This window comes from Myxocyprinus asiaticus, chromosome 24 (assembly GCF_019703515.2).
Source record: "Myxocyprinus asiaticus isolate MX2 ecotype Aquarium Trade chromosome 24, UBuf_Myxa_2, whole genome shotgun sequence".
NCBI lineage: Eukaryota > Metazoa > Chordata > Actinopteri > Cypriniformes > Catostomidae > Myxocyprinus > Myxocyprinus asiaticus.
Window position 1 is genome coordinate 404989 of NC_059367.1, and position 25012 is coordinate 430000.

The 25012-nt window shown below is 40.0% G+C and overlaps 1 protein-coding gene across 5 annotated transcripts in view; it reads right to left on the reverse strand.

The window, feature by feature from the left end:
• Positions 1 to 25012, reverse strand: part of LOC127414548 (semaphorin-6A-like) — a 119011-nt gene that overhangs the window by 72765 nt on the left and 21234 nt on the right. For all 5 annotated transcript variants that reach the window (XM_051652654.1, XM_051652653.1, XM_051652652.1 and 2 more), the window contains exon 2: positions 3584 to 3714. In XM_051652654.1, coding sequence (XP_051508614.1) covers positions 3584 to 3683 — 100 coding nt within the window. In that variant the 5' untranslated portion in view covers positions 3684 to 3714. The remainder of the gene's footprint in view (positions 1 to 3583; positions 3715 to 25012) is intronic.

The following is a 25012-nucleotide window of genomic DNA, read 5'->3' on the forward strand; positions in this document are numbered from 1 at the left end:
GAATCCCTCCAGACCGTGCCTCGTTCCCTCATGGGATCTCTCCGTAGTTCTTCAGGGTCTACAGAGAGCCCCCTTTGAGCCTTTGCAGTCAGCCGAGCTTAAGGCACTCTCCTTGAAGACTGCCCTCCTGACTGCGCTCACTTCCATCAAGAGGGTAGGTAACCTGCAAGCGTTCTCTGTCAGTGAAATGTGCCTGGAGTTCGGTCCGGGTTATTCTCACATGATCCTGAGACCCCGACCGGGCTATGTGCCCAAGGTTCCCACCACCCCTTTTAGGGACCAGGTGGTGAACCTGCAAGCGTTGCCCCAGGAGGAGGCAGACCCAGCCCTGTCGTTGCTGTGTCCGGTGTGCACTTTACGCAACTATTTGGATCGCACGTAGAGCTTTAGAGTCTCTGAACAGCTCTTTGTCTGCTTTGGTGCACAGCGGAAAGGAAGCGCTGTCTCCAAGCAGAGGATCACCCACTGGCTCGTTGACGCCATAACTATGGCATATCTCACCCAAAACATGCCGCCCCCGGTAGGGCTACGAGCCCATTCTACCCGTGGTGTAGCGGCTTCTTGGGCCTTGGCCAGAGGTGCCTCTCTAACAGACATTTGCAGAGCAGCGGGCTGGGCAACACCCAACACCTTTGCAAGGTTCTACAACCTCCGGGTTGAACCGGTTTCATCCCAGGTAGTGGCACGCAACACAAGCGGATAAGCCCGGGATAGCTGGCCGGGTGTATCGCTTGCACATAGTGCCTTCCACCTCCTTTTGAGCTGAAGACGTGCGCCGTTAATTCCCAGTAGTGTTCACAAAATTTGTTCCCTGGTTGACTTCCTCTGAGCCCTGTGGCAGTCGAGTTTTCGGAGAGACTCGCTGCTGGCCCAGTACATGCGCTAACTAAGAGCCCAGTTCTGGGGTAGGTGCTCCGCATGTGGCGGTTCCCTGTAAGGCTAACCCCATGCGATCTATATCTTCCGCTAATTCATTTCCCTGCTGGCAAGCTGCGTCTTCCTTGGGCAAAGCCCCTCTGCCCCGGTCTCCATGTTTGTAGTAACTCCTCCCCCATTGGGCAGGATCTACCTTGAAGGCTCTCCACATGGTTGGAAAGACCATGTGACGTATTCTTCCACTTAAATATCCCCCCTCTCTTGGGGCGAGGTGTGGTCACCGCGGTGTCCTCCCCTTGGGAGGGACACCCCCCGACTAGACCTGGCGGCCCAGTCGGATAATCCACCTTCTTTTTTAGGGAGTGGAAAAAGAGAAGGGGAAAAGAGGCCATGACTGGGTTAAGCCTGTCTCTATCTTTGGGTAGTCGACTTGTCCCCAAAAAGGGCCGTTCGACACTCATAACTGTGATGGGGGAGGTTACGTGTCGACCTGGTGTGCTGGCTATGAGGCACACAGCAAGTCTGCCCACCACACACCGCCAGCTCACGTAACACAGTTCAGCCTTGTGGCGTTTTGTATAGGGACCCCTAGTGTCACTACATCGACACCAACGTCGAGTGAGTGACAGATAGGGAACGTCATGGTTACTTGTGTAACCTCCGTTCCCTGATGGAGAGAACGAGATGTTGGTCCCTCCTGCCACAACGCTGAACTACCCGCTGAAATGGCCGGACCTTATATTGGCTCCTCAGCGTAAAACCTGAATGAGTGGCTGCATACCAGCTCCTTTTATACCCGTATGTCCGGGGCAGTGGCATGCAAATACCACTCGCCAATTTTCATTGGCCTTTTATCAAAGACCAGAGGTGTCTCGGGCTCCCAAGAGTGACCCCTAGTGTCACTACATCGACACCAACATCTCGTTCCCTCCATCAGGGAACGGAGGTTACACCAGTAACCATGACGTTTTCTTGCACCTTGAATACATGAGAGTGTACATAACGACATCATTCATTTCAAAAACGTTTTTAGACATCTGTTTCAAGATGAAAAATATTTTTTAATAATGTTTAGGATCAAGGATATCAAGAAGTTTTCTCATGGTTACACCAAATGACCTGAACCAAATATTGATATTTAATGATATGACAAATAATGATTTATTTTTGTAATTTTTTTTAAAAAAAATTTTATTTTCTCCCAATTTGGAATGCCCAATTCCCAATGCGCTTTTAAGTCCTTGTGGGGACGTAGTGATTTGCCTCAATCTGGGTGGTGGAGGATGAATCTCAGTTGCCTCCATGTCTGAAACTGTCAATCCGTGCATCTTATCACGTGGCTTGTTAAGCGTGTTGCCATGGAGACATAGCGCGTGTGGAGACTTCATGCCATCCGCAGTGGTAACCACGCTCAACTCACCACGTGCCCCACTGAGAACAAACCACATTATAGTGACCATGAGGAGGTTATCCCATGTGACTCTACCCTCCCTAGCAACCGGGCCAATTTGGTTGCTTAGGAGACCTGGCTGGAGTCACTCAGCTTGCCCTGGGATTTGAACTCTTGAACTCCAGTGGTGGTAGCCAGCGTATTTTACCACTGAGCTACCCAGACCCCCACAAATAATGATTTGTTTTTAAATCTTCACACAGTCTTGCGGGTCTAAAGAGATCTTCTCTGTTTTATGATTTTTGTCACTTGACAACAACATTTTTACCTGCATGTTGGTTACACCACATGACTTTAATTTGGTCGACAAAAGTTTTTCAAATATTAACCATATTTTAAAATAAAATTGTTTCATTGCATTTTTTTAAAGACATAATAATAAAAGATTATTCAGCACACCTCATGCCAACATTTATTTAAGAATTTCAGCTTTTAATGAGACTTTAATTTTTTCTGTCTCCGGATGGTTGCACCACATGACATTTTTCACTTTAAACCTCAGAAAAAAGATCAAAATGACTTTGAACTCAAAAACTGAAACATGTTCATCATAGTAGAGCTGTATTCAAGTGTTTTGTGTGAACTGCATTTGTAATGTATTTTTCAATAATGTAATAAATGAGTGTCACGTCATTGACCCGGTAATGAAAACTGGGGGGTAAAATGTGTTTATCTATCATTAAAATAATGTGCACGCAATGTAAAAACTCTTAATGGCCCTAAAATAGGCTTCAAGTTCTATATGCAAAATATAATTTGTTATTTGTTTCTTTTGGTTTTTGAGGTAAAAATAGAATCAGGACTCGTTCAGTCTGACTCCTCCAGGAAAATGGACCAAAAATATTGATGACATCATCCTGTACTCATGGGCGTATACACATTTTTGTCCAATCAAATGCTCTGTAGAGTGAGAATGTCCCTCCCTCTACCACCTGCAACCAATTAGAAATGAGCAAATCATGATTCATGGCTGTGATGTAAACTAAAGGGACGAGACCTTCAATATGTCCTGTTTCAATCGGAAAAACATCCTGTGCTTGTCGAGACATTTCATGGGGTCTTTAAATCTGACAAAAGTGTCAAACAAAACAACAGTCGCAACTGAGGTGAAATCAGTGCAGTGTTTGACCTCACAGAGACTCAAATAACATTTACAGTTTCTGTGGGAACCAAAATCCCATTTCACAGGACAAGGGTGAGAAAGAGACGGAGGGAGGAGCTCCAGACGAGACACAGAATAAAGAAGCAGTTACTCACAGTTGCCATGTGAAATACTGATGGGCTCCGTGTCTTCTGGGAAAGCGGCTCCTGCCGTCTGCAGCAGCGTGAAATACAGTAACAGCACCTCCGACCGCATGATGCACCGCTCGATCTCTTCTCAAGCTCAGCTGAGGGAGAAAAACACACATTACAGTTAAGAGTGACTTCTGATCACATTGATTGGCTGAGCAGAATAAACATCAGGGATCAATATCCCAGCTGAGCATCATGGGTAAGAGGGGGATCTCAGCCAATAAAATAAATGAAGAGAAGTGATTGGATGGAGAGATGGACTGATATACTGAAGCTCTCCATCACTTCAACAGAGTAGATTTACTGTGACCTTTGACCTCTGAGTTTTCTAATTCATTCTGGAACAACAAACTCCAGCACAAATCACAGCTGAGAGACACAACACGAGCAACAACAGTTGTGCTGTTCTGCACAACAACTCACACACAACAAACGGAGGATTTTAAACATCTGTGAGCTTCAGCTGAGAAGCTCAAACCTGCAACCAAACAGCTTCTGCTTGACTCATTATTTCATTAGAATGCCAAAAGACATTTTCATAATAAGACTAAAATATGGGATGGTAATATTCAGGCTTCTTAACTACCTAAATCAGCATGACTTCTTTGGTCAACCAGCTTCATCAGAAACATCATGTTTGTTGATCTTCTTTATCTGGTGAACAGAATTTCATAAGCTTGATCAGCATCAAACCAGCAGAAGATTTCATGCCAGTCAATGCCAGTCTATTCAGCAGGGATTAAACAACACTGAAGAATATTACTGTTTGAAGCAGTTATTGTTGCATACAGCCTACTGTTACACATACTATCAAAAATTATAGTAAGCAGTATACAGTGTGTGCGTGAGAGTGTGTGTGCGTGTGTGTGTGTGTGCGTGAGAGTGTGTGTGCGTGAGAGTGTGTGCGCACGTGTGTGTGTGCGTGAGAGTTGTATGTGTGTATGTGTGTGTATGTGCGTGAGTGTGTATGTGCGTGAGAGTGTGTGTGCGTGGGCATGTGTGTGCGAGAGTGTGTGTGCGTGGGCATGTGCGCGCGTGAGAGTGTGTGTGCGCATTAGAGTGTGCGCGCGTGAGTGTGTGTGTGTGCGTGAGAGTGTGTGCGCGTGAGAGTGTGTGCGCGTGTGTGCGTGAGAGTGTGTGTGCGTGGGAGTGTGTGTGCATGAGAGTGTGTGTGCGTGAGAGTGTGTGCGTACGTGTGTGTGTGTGCACACGTGAAAGTGTGCGTGCGTGAGAGTTGTATGTGTGTGAGTGTGTGTGTGTGTGTGTGAGTGTGCGTGCGTGCGTGAGAGTGTGTGTGTGTGTGCGTGAGAGTGTGTGTGCGTGAGAGTTGTATGTGCGTGAGTGTGTGTGAGTGTGTGTGTGAGTGTGAGTGTGTGTGTGTGTGAGAGTGTGTGTGCATGGGAGTGTGTGCACGTGAGAGTGTGTGTGTGTGTTTCTCGTGTCACTCGACTGATCAAGATGGAGGAACATTTTATCTGTGACACACCAGTGTTCTGCACATGTCCAATGATGTCATACTTCCAACATCTCTTGTCTTTGACTCAATGAGCTTGTTTATATGCACACCAATACTCTGATTACTCTCTAAAATCAGCTTATTTAAAAAATCAGATGAGACAAGAAATCCATGTTTACATGACATTTGAAATAATCGCGTTATTCTCTACTTTTGATGTCAAATGGTGAAGAGGCATGCGCTCAACACGTGCACACGTTGGATGAGCCGGTAAAAACACCGGTAAAGGTGTTTATGTGGCACGCGAAATGGGCGTAATGGGCAAAAATCTAGCCCATGTGTCGATTGGGTTCTTCATATGCCGTTTATTGCCTTTACGCCGATAAAAGAACGCGGTTTATTGCGTTTACATGACCGCACGCATTGTTGGCTTATTCAGCATAATCAGTGTAAGAACGTGCATGTAAACGCACTCAAAGACGTTATGCTTGTGGTCCTGATCTCTTCAGTTATATATATATATATATATATATATATATATATATATATAAACATTAAAAATACAATTCACACAGAACAATTACTTGATTGAAAGAGTCGACTATACAGCAGCAGTTTCTGCAATGTAATCATTACCGGAATCAAACAATTAGTCTGACATAATAAGAAACTGTCTCAAACACACAGACATGTTTTCTACACAAAGGTGACATGAGACACAGGAAACACATGAACTTATTCAACAAATGACTGTTTGAATAAACTTTTCTTACAGTATTTCTGAGAGATGACCAGAAAGACATGGACAGATCATGAAGTTTACACCTGATATTAGAATAAACTCAATCAACACCGCATCAAACACACACACATGAAACTATAACCAGTTACACACCTGACAACGGCAAATATTAAACAGAATAAGAACTGAGCACTGAACACAGTCAACACATAACCAGCTGCTGTTGAGTGACATCAGATAATTTACCTCACAGCTGGCACCTTCACGGGCACAGCCGCACCAGAACAACATCACGTGACCCAATGATGTGACAGTCCATCAGGGTTTCATTCAGACTAACAGGACTGTAATTAATTAAAGCAGCACTCGATGAGATGACCTGTAATTGAAGCACCGGTAAATTATGTGTCTGCTCCTCCCACAGAGAAAGTCACTCTTGTTAATAAAACGTGATGCCGGTAAACGTGATACTGACCTGCGGAAAACAAATGAAAACACGAGTGCTTATTGTGAGCTGTGTCCACACAAAGACAGATTTTACAAGAAAAGGCCGAACACAGCAGGGAATTCATCTTTATTACAGCTGCTGAATAAATGAGTCATGTGTCTGAAATCATTTGTGAAAGAGCCAGTAACACGAACAGAACGACGCCGTGCATTTGAATATCACGAACTTTACCGTCCTGTCAACCCCGACTGACAAACACGCCTCAATCAGATTGTGAGATGACATTTATTCAAGATAAAACACAGATGGTCTGTCATATTCATCCCTCTATCACATTTATTCAGCTGCTGTCAGTGTTTGGAGGAACAAGAATCTTTGAACATGAATGTGACAGATCTATACTTGTGAAAATACTGTCATTTATTCACCATCATGTTGTTCCAAACCTGTATGACCTTATGAAAATCGAGAGTTTATAAACTCGCCGCTGATCATTTTCACATGCAAATGAGCTTTGCGGCAAACTTGCAGCAAATTGTTTGTTGTTGCGAAAGGTTTTTTGGGTGAACTATTCTTTTAAGCATTAAGGTACAAGATGTAAAGTAATAAGACTGTAGCTAAATGATGTTAACACACAGTGGAGTAATTATATTCACAGTATAGCACTAGTGATAGACTGATGCATTGACCAGATTAACCTGCAGATATCTGAAATAATCTTCACTGGATGATAAATGTGCAGGTTTGGACACTAAAGGCCCAGGTTTAACCCTAACCCTAACCCTACGAAATCGAAGGACAAACAGGTATGATGTAATTTAGAACAAAATCTGGCCAAAAAGACGGTGTTTTTGTGTTCGTTTCGGTGATTCGTAACCGCTCATCTTGGTGAACTTTTAGGAACACTTCTAACCGGTTGCTAAACACTTTCTTACTGCCATTGGTCCATGTCATCGGTAGGTGTGGCCTGAAGCTCCACCTACCTTGAGGATAATTCCTGTCCACGGCATTCAGTCAACATGAACACACCGGCGTGTAGTTATCAGCGAGCTGGTGCAAATTTATCAACATCTGTACGATCGTTCACTTGGAGACATTTTCCAAGACCATGTTGAACGATTTTGTTTTGTTTTATTAGTCACAAAAGGAATCAAATCTACTGAAATACTCTCAAGTGCTCATTCACTCATGTGCCATCTGCAGTGAAAGCCATTCACACATCTGCCCAAAGTAACATGTGCCCCTCTTATCATCATTCTATGTATTTATTCTGCACATTAACACTTTTATACGCTCATCTTTGCAGTAGTATCAGTGTCATCTTAAATAACAATAACAGTGTAATCGGTGCATAGTATGGCCGCATATAGCATGTTCATGAATTCAAGATGTAAACAAGACAAATTAAACATTTTCTATTGCATATATATATTACTTTAAATCATCATTGAGTGCTTAAAACAGCTTCCTTTACTGACCTCATGTGAATTCTACTCACAGAATGAGGCATAAAGTCATTGATAACACATTTTAATGTCACATTAGTTCAGGTTTTACATGTAGTGTACTCATATATTTAATGCTCCTCTAAACGCCTCCTACAAACGCGGTGTGGTGGGTGTCTGAATGTTCGGAAACAGTATACTGTTGCTCGGCTGTTTACAACTTATTTTTACCCCTGAACGAAGAACGTAGAAGAACTTCTTCAGAAGTATATCGAGGCCTTTAACAGCTATCCTTTTCAATGGTGAATGACATTTTGTGTTTACAAATATTTTTGGGTGAATTTTGAGTAAATATTTAGTAAAATGTATTTAGTCTCATATGCATATGTCTCATTTGACACGGGTAGATTTCTGCCCATTACTCAGATTTCGCATTGCATGTAAACACCTGTGCCAGTGTTCCTACTGTTTTATCCAATGTATACAAGTGTCCAGCTAGCAAATGAATGTTCTGAAAACATTTTCCAGACTTTACATTGTGGTTTTGGGAACATGAAAATGTCCAATTTTCTTGACATTAGTAGAATGTTATTTAAGGTTAATAACATTATATGGGGGCCTGGGTATCTCAGCGAGTATTGACGCTGACTATCACCCCTGGAGTCGTGAGTTTGAATCCAGGGTGTGCTGAGTGACTCTAGCCAGGTCTCCTAAGCAACCAAATTGGCCCGGTTGCTAGGGAGGGTAGAGTCACATGGGGTAACCTCCTCGTGGTCGTGATTAGTGGTTCTCGCTCTCAATGGGGCGTGTGGTGAGTTGTGCATGGATCGTGGAGAGTAGCATGAGCCTCCACATGCTGTGAGTCTCCGCGGTGTCATGCACAACGAGTCACGTGATAAGATGCGCTGATTGACGGTCTCAGAAGCGGAGACAACTGAGACTTGTCCTCCACCACCCGGATTGAGGTGAGTAACCGTGCCACCACGAGTACCTACTAAGTAGTGGGAATTGGGCATTCCAAATTGGGAGAAAAGGGGATCAAATGAAAAATAAATAAGTACATAAAAAATAACGTTATAAGGATGTTCCATTAACGTTCTATTTACAACATTTATTCCAAACCTTTAAATAATGTTAGCCAGTGGTTGGAACGTTCCCTGTAAGGTGGGTGTTTAAGTTTTGACGTCAAAAGCAGAGAATAACCCCATAATTTCCAGTAAACACAGTTTTCTTGTGTTTTCTTTGGATTTGTTGAATAAGCTGATTGTTGGTAGTGCGCATGTAAACACACTCATTGACAAAACCCACAAAAATCCTGATCATCTGAGAATTACAACACAAAACAGAGGTAATCACTTCAACTGAATACACACATATTCTCCGTTACACCTGCGACACAGTGTCCAGATGCTTTTGTGCATTTCAGATGCATTTCAAATGCACAACCAAAGCACAGCGGTGAGAAAATGAAATGAAGTTAATTGTGGCCCAAACAAACTACACAAAAAAAAAACAGCACAGAGAGTGTCTTTCTTCCATCAATGCAAGCTTCAGTGTGTCCTTCACTCTCTCAGCTCTTCACCTGCTCGAAACATCTCCTTGACTCTCTAGTTTGAAGTGTTTGTGGTTTGGCAGGAGTTTCTCAGTTACTAACCAGCACAACACTGATCTCATGATGCACCGGCATTCACATCGGCCGTTCTCTTGTGTCAGACTCTTAAAACTGAAGAACTTCAGATGTGTCATAAAAACACTAGATCACATTGAAATTGCAGTTTTTCTTACAGTAGAGCGATTGAAAACACACGAGTGATATGATATGATCTGATGTGAGAGCTGATGTGTTCTGTCTATCGTCAGAGCTTCTGTTAATTAGATATCATGAGTTAAAGACTCAATCACTCACACTAATCAGCAGCTAACTGACCGAACACGACGTGAGCAACCGCACTATTAAACACAACTAACTGCTCTTACAGACACTTCAGTAAGACCATACGATTATTTGCACACTGAATTGTGTTTTTTTCTTTACATCTTTAGCTTTACACTGCAAAGTTGGTGTTGTGTTGATTCACTAAATTTATGATTCACTTGATTTATGATTTGATTAACAGTAGCTACATTCGAAAACACTTATCATGACAATGTTTTAAAACAAAGACTGGGCAAAACTTAGTAGTAATTTCTATATAAAATAATAAACACTGTCTTTTACCAAAAGAATGAAACCACAATCCAATATTTTTCCATTAAACGTTTTCTTTCCAGCAAATAAATTGATAAATCAACCGCAATCCAATCGAACAGCGAGAAACACTTCTCTTAAAATGGAATATATAGACAATAAATTAATGCCAACTAAAGCCTTTAACAGCCAAATAAAAAAGGACACTTCATCACAGTCAATTCAGGATGGACTTCAAAGACACTTAATCATTAATCTTACAGTTCAATCAATATAGTACCAACATCTACTCAGTTTATTCAATTAATACATGACTTGAATTACACATAAATAACTCATATTGGCATTATATTAATGCTGTATAGTCAGAGGGGAACTGAGTCTTCTCAAGTTTTATTTTTCTTCTATTAACTAACATCTGATTGAGTTTTGGGTTTCTTGCCACAGTCGTCTTTGGCTTCCTCACTGGGGGCTTAAAGAGAAATCATTTTTAAAGCATGATTTTCAATCACCTTTTCATTTAAACTGGTCAATGAGGACTTTAAGACATTACAGACACTACAGCATCATTTTCTGTAAAGCTGCTTTGAAACGATGATTGTGAAAAGCACTATACACATAAAAATGACGACTATAATTAAACACATAATTAATCTTTTCCATTTTTTTAAAGCTCAACAAAATGCGTTTTGCATTTAGACTGGACTCAGCGGTTTGTCTGTCGACAGAATAATATTAATAATGTGCTAAAAAAGGACGCCATTGTACATTCAGCAAACATGTCTTACAATGGGTTTTACGGGAAGGAACACTCTTAACGTGAAAATAGTATATTTCTCCTTGGATTACAGTGTCCTTGTTTTGGCAGTATGTTATGGAAGCAAAAGCTGAATTAATTCAATGCTGGAGCTGGGGTGCTGCAGTGAAACTGGCTTCTCTGCAAAACTGAGTGATTTAAATGTTAGACAAAGAGAGAGAACTCAGGTTGATTGGCTAACGCATTACAAGTCAAAGGACCTACAGTAACAGTTTACACAATGTGAGCTGACTGGCTTAACACATCACATGTGAGCTTGTCTGGCTAACAGAGAACAAGTTCAAAGAACAAGCTTCACCAAGTACAGTTTCATGCCTGAACTTTGCTATTTTGCATATTACACTCCAAATGACCAATGTATTTCCTTATTTGAATGTACATTTTCCATACAAATGTGCAACATTTGGTGCAAAATGAAAATTTAAGGCATTTGCCATTTCCTACCCTAGTTTTAATGGTTAAAGCTGCACTATTTAAGATTTTGTTTTTGGTTAAAAATGAACAAATTGCCATTATTGATTGAGTACTTAAACAATCAGTGTTTAAAACAATGTTTTTACCTTATTCACTACGGTAAACCTATAAAAAATGATTTGTATTTTGAGCTGCCGGGTCAGATTTGGGGTGAAATCTAATATTTATGACTTCTGAAATTGACTTCTTGTAATTGTTATATTGCATATTTAAGCACGTTATTTTTACGTTTAATAAAGTATATTTTATCCCCATCATTATTGAATCCTCGTTTTATGTTTTTAGTTTACGTGTAATTGTGTGCATTGCATAAACGTACTATTGTAGTATTACTGTTCACTTGCATTATCAACTGAGGCTGTACAATATAATATAACAATAATAAAGTCTTCTATTGAACTAGTATCAGCCATATCATGAGTTTAACCTCTTCAAATTGTAGTACAATTCAAACATTAATAGTAGATAAAACACTTGAATAATCATATTAAATTATACTGATATTGACTGAGGTGATAGTCTCCTGTTCTCTGTGTAAAAGCGCTTTGAGTGTAGTGTCAGAAAAGTGTAAAATTCATTCTTTCAAAATATGTAAATAAGAGTGTTTTTATCTTCATCAAAGCAAGTAATACTTCAGTTTTAAATGTTTGATTGTAAAACATAATATCAACATGAAAATAGCAGGTTATGACTCCGGCTCTGAATATCTCCAGTCATGATCACACACAGGTGATGTCCAGGAAAGCTCAAATCATGAGATTCATTCGCCAGAAGAGCAGTGCCGAAACACGACTGACGTAAAGTGTTCTTCTGCAAATTGCTTGCAATTTTAATTTTCAACCACAGATGTCGCTAGAGAGCACAAAGTTACGTAGAGCAGCTTTAAAATAAACGTTTGCTTGAACGTGTTATGATTGGCGTTATGATTTGCAAAATAAATTGGAATATAATTCCCAAACTTTTCATTCAAAAATTCACATTTTCCTTGAATGCAAATAATATCACCTTGTGCTTCCAAAGTATATTGTTTATCTGAAGATAAATGTAAGACAATTGACATTCTCCCTGAATTTTCTTGTAGTAGATTGAGTCATATTAAGCATATGTTAAACATTTTAGCTAAACCTACATTGTACAGTAGCCACATTTTTGTATTAAAAGTGCTGCAGTTTTGGCTCTCATCCAGAACAAACACTGACATATGTAATGCCATATAATTAAAACTGCCGTTTAATTAGCTAAATAAAGTTAATGTACTTACCAAGGAATCACAATGATTGGAAACAATTATGATGCACTAAAATGCTATATTTTATTCATTTTAACTCAGTCAAGTTTGGGTGTGGGGGTCTGGGTATCTCAGTGAGTATTGACACTGACTATCACCCCTGGAGTCACGAGTTCGAATCCAGGGCGTGCTGAGTGACTCCAGTCAGGTCTCCTAAGCAACCAAATTGGCCCGGTTGCTAGGGAGGGTAGAGTCACATGGGGTAACCTCCTCGTGGTCGCTATAATGTGGTTCTCGCTCTCGGTGGGGCGTGTGGTGAGTTGTGTGTGGATGCAGGGGAGAATAGCGTGTAGCCTCCACACGCACTAGGTTTCCGTGGTAACGCACTCAACAAGTCACGTGATAAGATGCGCAGATTGACAGTCTCAGAAGCGGAGGCAACTGAGATTCGTCCTCCACGACCCGGATTGAGGCGAGTCACTACGCCACCATGAGGATTTAGAGCACATTGGGAATTGGGCATTCCACATTGGGGAAAAAAAGGGGAGAAAATCGAAAAAATAAAGTATATGGTATATATGCAATATAGTGCAATCAGAATAAAAGCTTAAACACTATTCTACTACTGCTGCACAAACACTCATATTGCCTTCAGGAAATGCAAACTGAGTTTGACAAATATATTTTTAAACTGGTCAGATGCTTCAAACTACATCTGAATGATGCATCTGTGCTGTTCTTCAGATGTTCTCATGATGGTCTCAGCAGTGGAATGACAGTAAGAAGCTGTTTTACAGGGTAATTGCAGCTGAAGTTACACATGACACTAATTACACAAGTCGACAAGAGTTACAACAAATACCACATACACAACATCTCAGTCCAGCAGCTTTAAAGACATGAAGAAGAACTGCAGTGAATTCAGTTCATTCTCAAACATCTCGTATTTCTCTGCCTTACGAGAGATGTTCACCACAGGACACCTGACAGCTGTTCAATATCTCATTTTCTTTACTGCGTCATGAGACTTTTTTGATGAGCTACTCTTGATATCAACTGTGTCACACAATTTTTCTAATGGAAATTTCTCATTAATTTAGTGGGAGGAATCATAGATCTGTTTCGTTCAAAGGTTACGGTGAGCCGCTGTGCAGCTCGGAGGCAAAACAGCATGCAAGTTAAAAGCAGCTAAATTGAACTGTAAATTACGTGAGCAGAATGCAGAGTTTAAAGAGCCGCTTTGACCCATTCATTAAAACCTGTAATTTAATTTCACACACAGAATAATTGCTGCTAATTTGAAAGCCTTGTGCTTATGAGAATATAGAAACTGATGTATAGAAATAAAAAATCAACAATAAAAAAGGAAGGAATAATTCATTCAGACAAGAGGAGATGGCTTTCAGATGTTGCTCTTTCATAATAAATGATATTTTATATGAAATATCGACCTTGGCTCAGATGTTTCTCCTGAAACATAGACACAAATGAGTCAATAGTTGAACTACGGTAAGAGTACAGAACAATAAAATGAATGTGGATAGCACAGATAGTTTTGTCTTGGAAGAATTTGATGAGAAATGAGTTCATATTGAGATCTCTGTCTATTGAATCTGAGCACAGTTTGAGACATTGTTGAGATCTCATGTGAAACTCCAGATGAGACACATGTGAGATTACTGGAGTCTTCTTCTCAGGAGAAACATCAGGAGATTTCCACTAAAGTCTCCATTTAATCGTATTAGTGTCTAGGAGTAACAGCTGAGATATAAGGGGTCATTTGGTGTCAATGATGTGACACTCATTTATTAAAATATTTTTTATTAAATGCAATTCACACAAAACAATAACTTGACCTCTTCTATGATGAACATGTTGTCGATTACTGGGTTCAAAGTCCTTTAGAGTTTTTTTCTGGGACTTAAAGTCAAAAATGTCACGTGGTGCAACCGTCCATAGGCAATCAAAGTCTCATAAAAAGCTAAAATGTTAGTGCAGAATAATCTTTTATTATTATGTCTTTACAAAATAAGAAGTTAAACTATTTTGTTTAAAAAAAATAAATAAAAAAATTCAAAGTCAGGTGATGTAACCAACATGTTTTCATAAAACAGACAGGATCCCTTTAGACCCTCATAACTGTGTGTGAAGCTTTTAACAAATATTATCTTGTCATATATTTAAATGTAGGCTGCATTTTTACATAAAGGCACATTTGGTTCAGATCATATAGTGTAACCCTTAGAAAACATCTTGATATTCGTGACTCAAAAATTTATGATATTTGTAAAACAATATTTATTTTATACCTTGTAAAATGTTGGAAAACTTTTGATATTAATGATTAAGGGGCAGTGGTAGCTCAGCGGTTAAGGCTCTGGGTTACTGATCAGAAGGTCGGGGGTTCAAGCCCCAGCACTGCCAAGATGCCACTGTTGGGCCCTTGAGCAAGGCCCTTAACCCTATCTGCTCCAGGGGCGCCGTATCATGGCTGACCCTGCACTCTGACCCCAGCCTAGCTGGGATATGTGAAAAAGAAGAATTTCACCGTATATGTGCAAATGTATAATGTGTGATAAATAAAGAAAATTAATTAATTAATTATTATGATTAAGTTTTGTATAATGTACGTAAAGTATTTTGCTATCTTTTACTTGATGGTTACATCACATGACATTTTAAAAGTCATTAAATCTTTTTTTTATTTTTTAGAAAATGCTATAAATGTTTTTCAAAAATGTGTAAAACCAACATGGACACAAAGATCACATTTTAACAAATTTGACACGTATGTTTTAACCTCCTGAGACCCGAGCGTGACTGATGTGTGCATTTTCCATTCCCCTTTTTGATTTGTAACTAGTAGCACCGAATAAACATGCAGCAAAAAATAAATAAAATTCTAGAGCAAATAGTTTTCCTAAAAATTGATGTCCACATATCTTGACAGCGGGACTAAGTTTATTACTAAGAAATTTAAATAATATAAAAGCTATAGAAAGTCAGATTTAACTGTATTGTACAGTGATAACAAAATAAAATATAAAAAATGTATATTAAAATGAAGTGAAATGACCCACAGATGTGCTCATGTTGAGAGTTATTCAAAATAAAAAAAATGCAACTTTTGTGTGAATAATGTCCCAAAATCCACGTATGTGGACATCATGTTTATCAGGATGCTGATGAGCGAAAAATGAACTGATTATTTAAAGCAGAATATCAAATGAAACTAGAGACTCTACTCTTTACAACCAAACAGGTTTCAATGAAAAAACTGTTAAGAGATTTATTAACAGAGGCATTTTTGTTGACTCTGCACCCGTAGAAGCGCTTCAAGGAAATCGAGGTCATGTTGTTGTGTCACGTGACTCAGTGCGGCAGAAGTTTAACCCTTAAATGACAGTCTACAGTCTTATGAACAGTATTCAGTCGGTTTTTATTCATTTAAATTATGTGTTGCATATAGCGAAGCCAAAATACAACATCCACACAAGTGTACATGGGATTGCACAAGGTTAAACTGTATTTTTAAGAAGTTTCTCATTTTTATCACCTCGGACAGCCTTATTTATCAATGACCCATTTATCTTTTAGCAAACTGAAGCACAAGGCCAAATATTCTGAATGATCTTCACGCACGTTTGAAAGTTGTTAATGTCATTCAGAGGTCGTGTGCTGGAATCAAGTTTAAAAAGCGTTTCGGCCCTCAGAAAGCCAATCTCACCCAGGAGCAACTGCTGAGACACAAAGAGACTCAAACCTGTCAGCAAGAATTCTGTGCAAAACGCCTGCCGCGAGGATTATGCTTCTTTTCGGCTAAAACCCTCTGCCTGCAAAATAAACAGCACCAGTAAAGCAGCTTACGCCCCAGACGCCCGAAATTGTATTCTGATATTGCAAAGTGGAAGATTTGACTTAAAGCCAGAAAAAAAAAACAGCCCTTGAGGATTCCTGATGGAGCAGAGGAGCATCTTTAAAGATCTCACCGTGAAAAATCATTCCGTGGCCTCCAGTGTTTCTGGTGCGTGTAAAATCATGAGAAGAGCAAAACTGAGCAGTTATCAATGCCAACGCAGCAAAACCTTCATGATTAACATAATCTAGCATTTATTATAAACTCTCCACAGAACAATCAAATATTCTCCAAAGCCAAACAAAAAACACTGCTTACAATCTTTACTAATAAAACAAAAGATGATCTTGAATGCACTATAAGTTGTTTAAAAGCATCTGCCAAATGTAAAATCATGTAAAAAAAAAAAACATCCTCTCACACAAACACAAATAGACCATCATCCAGAAAAGAGGTGTTTTTTTTTTTTTTTAAACAATCCATCACAATTCAGTGTCATGAAGACAATTACAGGACAAACATGAATTTCATTTCAGCAATAAATGGTTTTCCCCTGAGGAGCTCCTGCCATTAAACCTCCATATGAGCGGCGGACACCAGCGACCCTCCATTAACATCTCATCTCACGTCCTTTTGTTCATGTCATTTATCATCGTTGACTGAACCGATTCTCAGTCTCAGTGTTCAGATAATCACAGCGTCTTTCAGGCAGACACAATATCCGTAAAGATATAATGCGTTATCTGCGAGTGTTTCTACACTCACAGCAATATTTGAATAATGAGTGATTTAAATAATGTAAAGCAGCGTGATGCAATCGAGCAGCCGCTTCAGTTCAAATATCCACTCAGCTAATGAATCCGTGCAGTCGGTGAGGATGAACCGGTCACAGCGGCCTTGAGGAGGAAGAGAACAGACTTTATTTCCTTCAGTAACAATAATAAATGACACGCCAGCAGCAGAAACACACTGAAGTCAAGGATAAACACATTTGCTGTTAGACGACTTCTCTCGACTCAGTCAGTGTTCATACATGTTCACATACGTTTGGAGAATACCTGAACCAAATTATTTAATTGACTTGAGATTCCGACATGGATCACCGTACTGAAATACTCTGACAGTCCTGCAGCTGTGTGTGTCATCCACAGAATCCAGTTTAGTTACATTCCCAAACGAATGACTCTTATGAGCCGGATCTTTTCAGAGAATCAACAACATCCAGCGCTCCCAGTGTAGTTTGAGTCACAAACAAATTACTGTTGTACAGTTACTGACTCACGTAGTTAAGGATGTCATTTTGATGCCTGTATATTTTACAGTTCACTACCGTTTATATATTTAAATAATATAAACATGATATACGAACCTTCTGGAACTATAAAAGTCTGCTTTTCACTTTAAAATGTATTTTTAATCACTGTAGTAACTACAAAAGACCACATAATGACTTCAAGTTCATCAACGAGCAATAATTAATACACAAACACAAAACACCATCATGTAACACTAAACTACATAACATATAACACGGAACACCCCAATGTACAGAACTGATTTTAAAAATAAGAAGAAACAATAATAACTATACTTTACCATAAAAAGTGCATGTACTCTCTTGTTAAACATAATATATATTTTTACCTTTAGTTATACAGTAAAGTTATATATTTTAAATCTAAAAAAAAATAATTTTTTAATAATAATAATGTCTTGTTAAATTTATTCTAATTTTTACTGTATATTTTAAGGCAACTACCCGTTAACCAATTAACTTTTTGTTTTTTACTGTAGCATTTTTACAGTCTTTTACCTTTAAAATGACTGACATTATTTACAGTAAGGACCAATTATTGGATTGAATGTTGCCTCTGTGCCACATTTAAAAGTCTGTGTTAACTCACTTTTAGATGAACTGTATTACATTTATTTCTGATGTGTTATGTGAAATTTGGAATGACCTCATCATTCATCAACAGACTGACATAAAATGCAATTATTGCATTTCTTTTATCCAAATATTTCTTCTTCCAAGTACAAAAATAATTATTTATGAGAACATTAAGGAACCAGAAGCAAAACCATCTAATTTTCAGATGAATTTTATTTTTTATTTTTTTTTACAGTATTTACTCAAATTTAATTGGCAAGTTTTGGATAACAACATGTTTATTATCCATTGACAAGGCTGTCGGTTTGGGACTGACACATGGGGAAGATAACACATCTATATATGGACAAATATCAGCCAATTAATCCGCCCGGCTCATATATCATTATATCGCTAGTTCCCCTTCTGTCACTCACTCGACGTTGTGTCGATGTGGTGACACTAGGGGTCACTCTTGAGAGCCCCGAACACCTCAGATCTTTGAGAAAAGGCCAATGGGAATTGGCGAGTGGAATTTGCATGTCACTCCCCCGGACATACGGGTATAAAAGGAGCTGGCTCGCAACCACTCATTCAGATTTTTTCTTCGGAACCAAGCGGTTGTACTATCAGCGAGCTGAATACTACTACTGTTCCATTCACCTCTTAAGAAGCGTATGCTGTTGGGTATACGGCGCATTTCCAGTGGTTTTCTCTCCTTCTGCACGACAAGTGCAGATTTCGCCCCTGGGCGCTTTGACAGCGCTAAAAGAGTGTCTATTCCTGCTAAAGAGTATATTTCTCTATTACAGCACACACATTGACGTTTAAGCCACTCACAGCCACACACTCAGTCTATAAAAAGTAGACGGAGGCTATACAACACATCTTATCCTATCTGCTTGCCGAGGGCATCCCCCTGCGGCGGCAAAAGCCCAGGCGGCTCCGCCTCAGCCCGAGCCCAGTTCTTGGCCCCAGCGCAGAGCCCCCCACAGGAAGCTGACGCTCCCTGCCTCACAGGCCGGCAAGAGCAATCGGAAGGCTCCTAAGCGCCCCTCAGACGGATGACCTAGGGAACGAGATATCTGCTGCAATCTAGGAGCTGGTATTCAGACCACTCCATCCCCCGGTGGATGACCAGGAGGTAAATCCTTGGTTTCCTTTTCTTTTATGTTCGCCGCACTCCGAATGGGCTGTGGTACCCACATTCTCAATAAAAGAGCAGTTTCCTCACTCCCTGGGTCACATAGCCAGTGTTTATGACCAGCGTTATCACGGCAACCGGGCACTGATCACCTGCGACTTAGACGCCATGAACACGGGCCCCCCGCCTTCGCGCGTCCATACACACCACACTCACACCCACGGCCAGGTGGTTGTGACGGACTACAAGGACGGTGAAAAAGTCCCTCTTCCCCCGTCGCCGTCCCCCCCGACACCAGGTACATGGAGAAAGGTAAGTGCTTCGAGGGTCCCCTCGTCGCAGCCACGAGTTCAAGACAAAGCAAGGCTCCTCGACGTGGCATCCCCTGCTCCCTCCCACTGCGAGGCCCCACCCACAAGTACGTTAAACTTGATCATCCCCTTAGTGCCCCTTGCCCGGAGCTTGGACGCATGGCTAGCGCTTTCCAACCCGTCGCGGTGGTTGGCCAGGACCATCCGACTCGGCTACGCGATTCAGTTCGCCAGGCGCCCGCCCCGGTTCAGGTCCGCTTCACTTCGGTGAAGGACGAGAATGCCGCCACCTTGAGTGCGGAGATCGCGACCCTTCAGCGCAAGGGTGCGATAGAGCCTGTCCCTCCAGCCGAGATGAAGAAAAGGTTTTACAGCCCTTACTGAGGTAGGTGCTCCATAGGTGCCGGTTACTCTGGTAACCCACTGTGATGTATTTTCTGAAGTACGGTCTCCCTGTCGGCAGACCTGCGTCTCCCTTCAACAGAGCCCTCTCTGTCCCGGTCGCTGTGTTTGTAGAGCTCCTCCCCTTTCAAGCAAGACCTACCACTGCACCTCTTCCATGTGCAGCTCTGAGCCCACACGACGTGCTTGCCACATGTTACCTCCCCTCCGGGCAGGATGTGGTCTCTGCGGGGTCTTTTCCCCCTGAAAGAATAGGATAGGAAAAGAACACCTTCCCTGGCTCATACATTGAGCGATAAAATGGCCCCAGCCGAATAACTGAATACTCTGTGGAGAGAAAAAATAGAGAGAAAAGATTGCAGCTGGCGTGGCCTGCTCCCATACTAGATACGTCTCCCCCCCATCCCCCCCGCCCAGTGAACAATGCAAGTAAATGCCGTGTGTGTATAATGTGTATGACTGCAGTGTTTGGGTTGTGTAGGGTGAGTATGACACGCGGTTCAGGTAAATCCTGCTGCAGCAGATTAGCGTGTCGATCAGGCGTAACGGACGCACCTGCAGCAGCTCCACATCATTAAAACCATACAATCCAGCAACATTCAGCTGATAAAAAACATGAACCTTTACAAATATATTAAAACTGATATAACCAGAGACTGTTTATCTGAAAGCAGCTTGTGATGTGATAGTGTGTCTTGACATGGTTCTTTCTTGTGATGGACAGCATTTGGAATAAACATCAATGTTTTTAAAATTCAGTCATTTACAGACAAATGCAGTTAATGAAACCTCTGTTGCATAGAAATACAAAGAATGTATATATATATATTTATAATTTCTACAATAATGATTATAGGCTAAATATGATTTGATATGATGGAAGCAATTGTTACTGATTATGAAATATGTAAATATGAATGAATGTCTTTAAGACAACAAACAATAAGTTGTTTGTCAGGTGGACAGTCAGTCACCTCTTCCCAGTGTCGTCAGGTCATTATTGTGTCATTTATCTACATGTATGAATGCTGGTCAGATGAACTTTAGAATTTGTGTTGCCTTTATAAAGAATCAAATAAACATAAATGACAAAGAGTGAAGCACAGGAGTAGCCCACAGCTCAAAGCTTGAAGAGTGAAAAGGGTAATAAGAGTTAAGCTGTTTTTTACACTTGCTTTGATATTGTTTGCTCTGAGCTCGAGTAAGATTAACTATTTTAAAAGCATGGTGCCACGAATGAGAGTTTCCTTTGTAATCAAATCCTGAAACGAAGCGCCTGCCAAACTGTAAGAGAAAACGAGCGGCGGTGAGGCTCATCACAACAGATTACATCACTGAGAGACCCAAAACCTGCATGCCGCATTTTCCAAACTGTGTTTACTTTATAATCAATGACACTCAGTCAACACACACACAAACAGGAAATTATGCAAAACTCATGTGCTGACCAGTCTTTGCGCTCACAGCAACATGTGCACATGCGTGTGTTTTTTTAGGTAATTTTTCTAAAATCGTCAGAGTTTATGTTCAATCGGTTCCTCTCATCCCACTCGACTCCTCCACATGGAAACACCATCGACAGCAACACAGACAATATTTCAACCTCTCATTCATGTGGAATATTCTCATTCCTCAAACAAATTATTAACAACAAAATTTTACAGCATTTTATCAAAGACTCTTAATCAGGGAATCAGGACTGGGGTGAAAATGTAATCTTTTAGATGAAGTACTCATTCCTGAGCATGTTTACATTTTATTAATAGACTATAAAACAGTTTCGAGCTTGTGTTGACGATGTCATCTCTTTCAGTCAATGCAGTTTCACAAACACCAGAAGATGACAGGAGCTTCAGACGACATCAGAGGAGGAGGAGGAGGTACACACACACAAACACACTGAATTCACAACAGTTTCAGGTGTGAAACACAACAGCTAAAGTACGTACTTTATTAAGTGCGTCCTTCATCAAGTACAGTACGTACTCTTGACAGTACACGATTTCAGACCCAGCATAAATCTCTTCAGTCTCTGGTCTTTCAAACAGAAAGTGTTAATGACATCATAAATACTGTCACACTAATGAGGATCAAATCAATACTGGGTATGTTAAAGGGGCGCTTTAACATCAGTCAATCATCATTCAAGACAAACACTGACGTCTGGAAAAGAAAATCAATAGTGAACTCATGATGCTGTGAGGAGATGAGTTCAGTCAGAGGCCTGCTCTTCTTCTTCTGCTCCATTGTCAAGCACAGCACACACACTGATGCTGTGAGGAGTGCAGTAGAAGAGAAGAAAGGTGTTCACACCCGGATGAGTATGTGGGTCACAGATAGTGTTCTGGGGACAAACACTGGGCTGATTTGTGGGCAGTAATGGGGCGTCCTAAGCTCTTTGTCTCAGGGTCTTGTCTCCCTGTGGGACCCTTTTTCAATGTCTCCCCCACGTGATTCTCACTGACGCCTTTGTCCAAAACCCATTGAAAACCAGTCCCAGCCAGGACCACCAATTAGCTGAGCCCCATGAGGTGAAGCAGTCCGTGAATGCTGGGGTCCCACATACCATCATCTCCTGTGTGCTCTGCATGACAACAAACCTGATCTGTCAAGAGTAACATCCAACACTGTGACAGGAGCTCTCTGACTGTTTGGGATGGTTTTGATTGTGACTGTTTGTAATTATTTCTGATGGTTTGTGATGATTTGTGAATGTAATAATTTGTGATTGTGACTTGTTTATGACTGTGACAATCTGAGATTGTTTTAATTTGCAATTGTGACTGTTAGTGATTGTAACGGTTTTGTAATTGTTTGTAATTGTGATTAGGGATGCACCAAAATTTTGACCACTGAAAATTTTCGGACGAAAATGCTATTTTCGATTTTTAGGCAAAAGAGAAAAAAAGCCGAAAATCTGAACAAAAACTGTTACTTTAAAATTAAGTAACAGAGACACTGACATGAAGAAAATGCAGCGTTTTATGTGAAAAGATGTAAACAGCAGCTAATGTTTAAATATATATTGATAGAAACCAGATTGTGCTTGTAATTGAGATGCACATCTGTACAGTGTGTGTATGTGTATGTCCACACGAACTAGTGCAACAGCACAAAACACTCAAAGGAATTTATGAAAGCACACTGTGGTGAAGTTTAAAATACAAACCCACATTCTGTTGGTATTTGCATTACCTAGATGTCTATTAAAGTATACATTCCCAAAAGTAATGAAGTGATCGCTCTCTTGAATATCAGCACATTAATGGTTTTTCCTTGCATAATCTGAGGCTGTTTGTGACTGTAATTGTTTATGATTGTGAATGTTTATGACTGTTAGTGATGGTTTGTGATTGTGATATTTGTGACTGTAACTGTTTGTGATTGTGAATGTTTGTGATGGTTTGTGATTGTGATGGTTTGTGACTGTAACTGTTTGTGATTGTGAATGTTTGTGATGGTTTGTGATTGTGATGGTTTGTGACTGTAATTGTTTGTGATTGTGAATGTTTGTGATGATTTGTGACTGTAATTGTTTGTGATTGTGAGTGTTTGTGATGGTTTGTGATTGTGATGGTTTGTGACTAATTGTTTATGATTGTGAATGTTTATGACTGTTTGTGATGGTTTGTGATTGTGATATTTGTGACTGTAACTGTTTGTGATTGTTAATGTTTGTGATGGTTTGTGATTGTGATGATTTGTGACTGATTGATTGTGATGGTTTGTGACTGTAATTGTTTGTGATTGTGAATGTTTGTGATGATTTGTGATTGTGATGATTTGTGACTGATTGATTGTGATTGTGAATGTTTGTGATTTTGAAGATTTGTGACTGTAATTGTTTGTGATTGTGAATGTTTGTGATGGTTTGTGATTGTGATGGTTTGTGACTGTAATTGTTTGTGATTGTGAATGTTTGTGATGGTTTGTGATTGTGATATTTGTGACTGTAACTGTTTGTGATTGTGAATGTTTGTGATGATTTGTGACTGATTGATTGTGATTGTGAATGTTTGTGATTGTTTGTGATTGTGATGATTTGTGACTGATTGATTGTGATTGTGAATGTTTGTGATTTTGAAGATTTGTGACTGTAATTGTTTGTGATTGTGAATGTTTGTGATGGTTTGTGATTGTGATGGTTTGTGACTGTAATTGTTTGTGATTGTGAATGTTTGTGATGGTTTGTGATTGTGATATTTGTGACTGTAACTGTTTGTGATTGTGAATGTTTGTGATGGTTTGTGATTGTGATGGTTTGTGACTGTAATTGTTTGTGATTGTGAATGTTTGTGATGGTTTGTGATTGTGATGGTTTGTGACTGTAATTGTTTGTGATTGTGAATGTTTGTGATGGTTTGTGATTGTGATGGTTTGTGACTGTAATTGTTTGTGATTGTGAATGTTTCTGTTTGTGATTGTGAATGTTTGTGATGGTTTGTGATTGTGATGGTTTGTGACTGTAATTGTTTGTGATTGTGAATGTTTGTGATGATTTGTGACTGTAATTGTTTGTGATTGTGAGTGTTTGTGATGGTTTGTGATTGTGATGGTTTGTGACTGTAATTGTTTATGATTGTGAATGTTTATGACTGTTTGTGATGGTTTGTGATTGTGATATTTGTGACTGTAACTGTTTGTGATTGTTAATGTTTGTGATGGTTTGTGATTGTGATGATTTGTGACTGATTGATTGTGATGATTTGTGACTGTAATTGTTTGTGATTGTGAATGTTTGTGATGATTTGTGATTGTGATGATTTGTGACTGATTGATTGTGATGGTTTGTGACTGTAATTGTTTGTGATTGTGAATGTTTGTGATGATTTGTGACTGATTGATTGTGAATGTTTGTGATTGTTTGTGATTGTGATGATTTGTGACTGATTGATTGTGATTGTGAATGTTTGTGATTTTGAAGATTTGTGACAGTAATTGTTTGTGATTGTTAATGTTTGTGATGGTTTGTGATTGTGATGATTTGTGACTGATTGATTGTGATGGTTTGT